The following is a 3,457-nucleotide window of genomic DNA, read 5'->3' as shown; positions in this document are numbered from 1 at the left end:
GGCAAAAATATTAAAACCTACCACAAGAAGAGTAGGTGCTGGACTCAAGGAGGTACCGAATGAAAAAAGATGAAAACATTTACTTGTGTGTTTCCATTACTTAATGCTGACAAACACATAGCGGTTTATTATTTAAGGCCAGTGTTGTACTTTCTGCAGTGTTCTATGTGATGCTAATTTCCTCATAAAGCCCAACCCAAGAGAGCAACTACAATCTGTGTGGCGACTGTAGCAGCAGTGTGCACATCCAGCAATACTGTGAATACATGAAATATGCAGAAGCAGCCCCATGTATGGAAAGGAGTCCACCCTGTGGACTGGAAAGTAGCGTGAAGCTGACATAAACAGCTGTCGAAACCAAGTATCTGCTTGGGGTCCGCTGGGTGGACTGCATGGCCTCTTGCCGACTCGGGGAGATGATGAAATTTATGTCATGCGGACCCTCGTGTAGTCATGGGCGCGGAAAGTATAATGTATGTATACTGGCCTAACAACAGCAACTGTCCATGTACACATCTGCAAGGAAGCATAATCAAGGCTTGCCTCTCTTGATGCTTCTTTTTCTTCTACCTAAAGACAAAATCCTGTGATTAGTTTACTCATATGACCTTATATTGAACACTGAGGATGTGTATGAGCTTAATATAACTCATTAGCACCATCATATGAGTGGGGTTGGTTTCTTTGAATTTGACAAAGCTCTACATTTACGCCATTGTTCTCTTAAAGTCCTTCTCAGGTCATTGATTAAACCCATTCATGCTCGTCTCTGTTTTGTCCAGGAAAATAATCCCTTTATGTCTTAAAATTGGTTAGATGTAGCCGTACACTTTTTGAAGTTTTTTTGCAAAATCTCTGCCTCACCCCTCTGCCACTCTGCTCAGAACCTAGTTATCATAATTCAGCCATACACCTTCAAACTTGAAACCGATTCTGAAGAACAGCTGAGAAAGCCCGACAACCGCAGATTGACAGGATTTGTTTCTTCCCAGGCTGTGTTTTTGAGACGGTCATCAATACACCGCAGTTTTAAGGCAAGAATGCTCAGCCATGGGACATTGGCTGCTTACCTGCCCATAATGTGACACATAAAAACTCCATATATACACGTATATACACATGCGATAACACGGTAATAAAGCAGTCTACCCGTACATTATGCAAACAAGTGAGGCCTGGAAAAAAGGGCTTCGTTACTGCACAATAGTGAATCCGGCATCGGGCGCTTTACCTGTTTTATTAGTCATTTGTAAGCACCATTTGCTGCCATTTAAAATAACTCGGTATACGTGGTGACAGGAATAGTATGAGTGTGAAATGCCTCAGCACACCTAAAGATGACATCAGAGTGATAGCAGCACTGTAACTGATGAATTATTGCTGTTAGGATGTGACTAAAACTTGGATCAAACAGGAAAATGTTCTGTTAGTGGGGATGAAGCTAAAAAGAATTCAACACAATTAAAATAAAAACACATCAATCCACTCCTGTAACCAATCAAACCACCACTTGTGTTTCTAAGATCGCCATCTTTGTGACAGTGTTGATAATTTTCTTACCATGATAGCTCAAGACGAAGAAGCCGGCTCCAGAGAAGTCCGAATGGAACTTGATGAGGATGATGTTGGAGGTCGAGTAGACCGACTCCAAAGCCGTGTTCCCGCTAAACTGTCCGATCTGAGGCGATGATTGATCCGGACCGTCCCTGTGGCGAAACACACACACAGAAAACTTGTGTCACAAAGGCGGACGTGACAGACCAAAGACCCATAAACCATGAACTTGATCTTTCTTTATACAACAATGGGAGAGAGAAGTCGACCTAAAACATCGTTTGAATGAGTTATTGCCGTCATCTCTGATGGCTAGATGGCTATTTGTGATCAGGAAATGGTTTCTCCGAGGCTGGAAACGAAGATAGAGGAGACTCGACGATATTTATGAGACAAAACCGGAGCTGCTCCATTGACTGTGAATGTAGACGGACATTGTGTGACAAAGTGCCGGCGCCCAAAGTGATTGCGCATGAATACGAGCCCATCTTCCTTCTCAAAACAATCTAAGCTGCAATGTCACAAAGCTCATTCCGATAAAAAAATAAAAAAATAAAATCCCTCGCAAATTTAGATTCCAATTCGCCTACAAAAGAACAGCCCCTGATAACAATTCAGATCTCTGGCTCTCTTGTTCTTGCTTTGGGGTGCTCAAGTTCATAAATATTGATTGAACTGTTGTCAGATCATAAGAGTAACAAATGTGAGTCCTGCTATAGACTTGGCTTTGGCTGCCGCCGCTAATATCGGCCTGGCATTCATGAAAAGATACACAATTACCACCGAAGGCAGACGGAAGTTATCCGTCAACTGGCAGGTCGGACTCTCTGTGAATTGTCGCGAGCATATTTCACCTTTAACGACAGCACCGCCAGCTGTCACGCTGGAGCTAACCAATAGCAGGCTCATTATCTGTGATTAAAAAGTATCATCATGAAGTTAAATGAAATGATTATTTCCTGCTGTTAAGTGTTTTTGGATGGGGCTAATTATACCTGTCAGGCTATGTAAGGAATCATCACCTTGTCTGATTCACGTTGGGTCGTTTGAGTTTCAATCAGTGCTTTTTGCTGCTGATGCTCTCATTCATTCACTAACAATTACCGGTACAATATAGCGACATATATACAGTATGCAGCTGCGCAACACACGACAACATGTGACAAACAGTATATGATAATTCTTGCAATGAAATCCTGTAGTAAGCCTCCCAGCATGAGACCAATTAGCAAACTAAGTGACTGTCAGGTTGTCTGGCTCTGGACTGAGCAGACCGCTGTGAAAATCACACCTTTACCACTGACACTGTGCTCTCCGCGGGGAGCCGGCATTATAACTGTATGACTGAGATTGTGAGTTTTTTAGTGTGTTCTTGCGCGGCTGCTGCCTTCGCTTTTGTGTGAGTTTGTCCACTTTTGTCGACAGACAGCGGGGTCAGGAACACGCTGCGCGACCAATTCATGGAATTCGCAGAATCGGCGGCGGGTGGGCGGCACATGGTTCAACAGTGTAGCGCCGTTTGGTGCAGGGGAGGACAGGCCGGATGTTGCGGATTTGAGCTACACCTCTGCACTGCAGGCGTCTGCAAACTAAACGGATCGCACAGCAACTGCTGAGGAAAACAAGCAGTTGATAGTACTTGTGGTGATTAAAAACAAACAAAAAAAGGAGTTCTGCAAGTTTGTGCAGATACCAAACAGAAATAAACAGCAGACATACATAATTGTGTTGTGCGCCGTCTGGCAGCATTTTAATGAGGAATGCAATTAATCAATTAATTAGTAAACAGGCAGAAAGGAAATCTGAACTTCTTTAAGATTTATTAAAGCCAAAATGCAAAACATGTTTTGATTTCATCTTGTCAAATTGAGGATTGGCTGTTTTTTGATCTCATATATTGCTG

At 42.9% G+C, this 3,457-nt stretch overlaps 1 protein-coding gene across 1 annotated transcript in view; it reads right to left on the bottom strand.

The window, feature by feature from the left end:
• Positions 1-3,457, bottom strand: part of LOC103358536 (CUB and sushi domain-containing protein 3-like) — a gene marked incomplete at its 5' end in the record, with an annotated part of 221,174 nt that overhangs the window by 44,585 nt on the left and 173,132 nt on the right. Inside the window, one exon of the mRNA XM_008283549.1 lies at positions 1,561-1,706. Within this exon, the coding sequence (XP_008281771.1) occupies positions 1,561-1,706 (146 nt within the window). The remainder of the gene's footprint in view (positions 1-1,560; positions 1,707-3,457) is intronic.

This window comes from Stegastes partitus, unplaced genomic scaffold, assembly GCF_000690725.1.
Source record: "Stegastes partitus isolate 25-593 unplaced genomic scaffold, Stegastes_partitus-1.0.2 Scaffold318, whole genome shotgun sequence".
Lineage (NCBI taxonomy): Eukaryota > Metazoa > Chordata > Actinopteri > Pomacentridae > Stegastes > Stegastes partitus.
The sequence above is the reverse complement of the archived record's forward strand: the minus strand, read 5'-3'. Positions and strand labels throughout refer to the sequence as shown.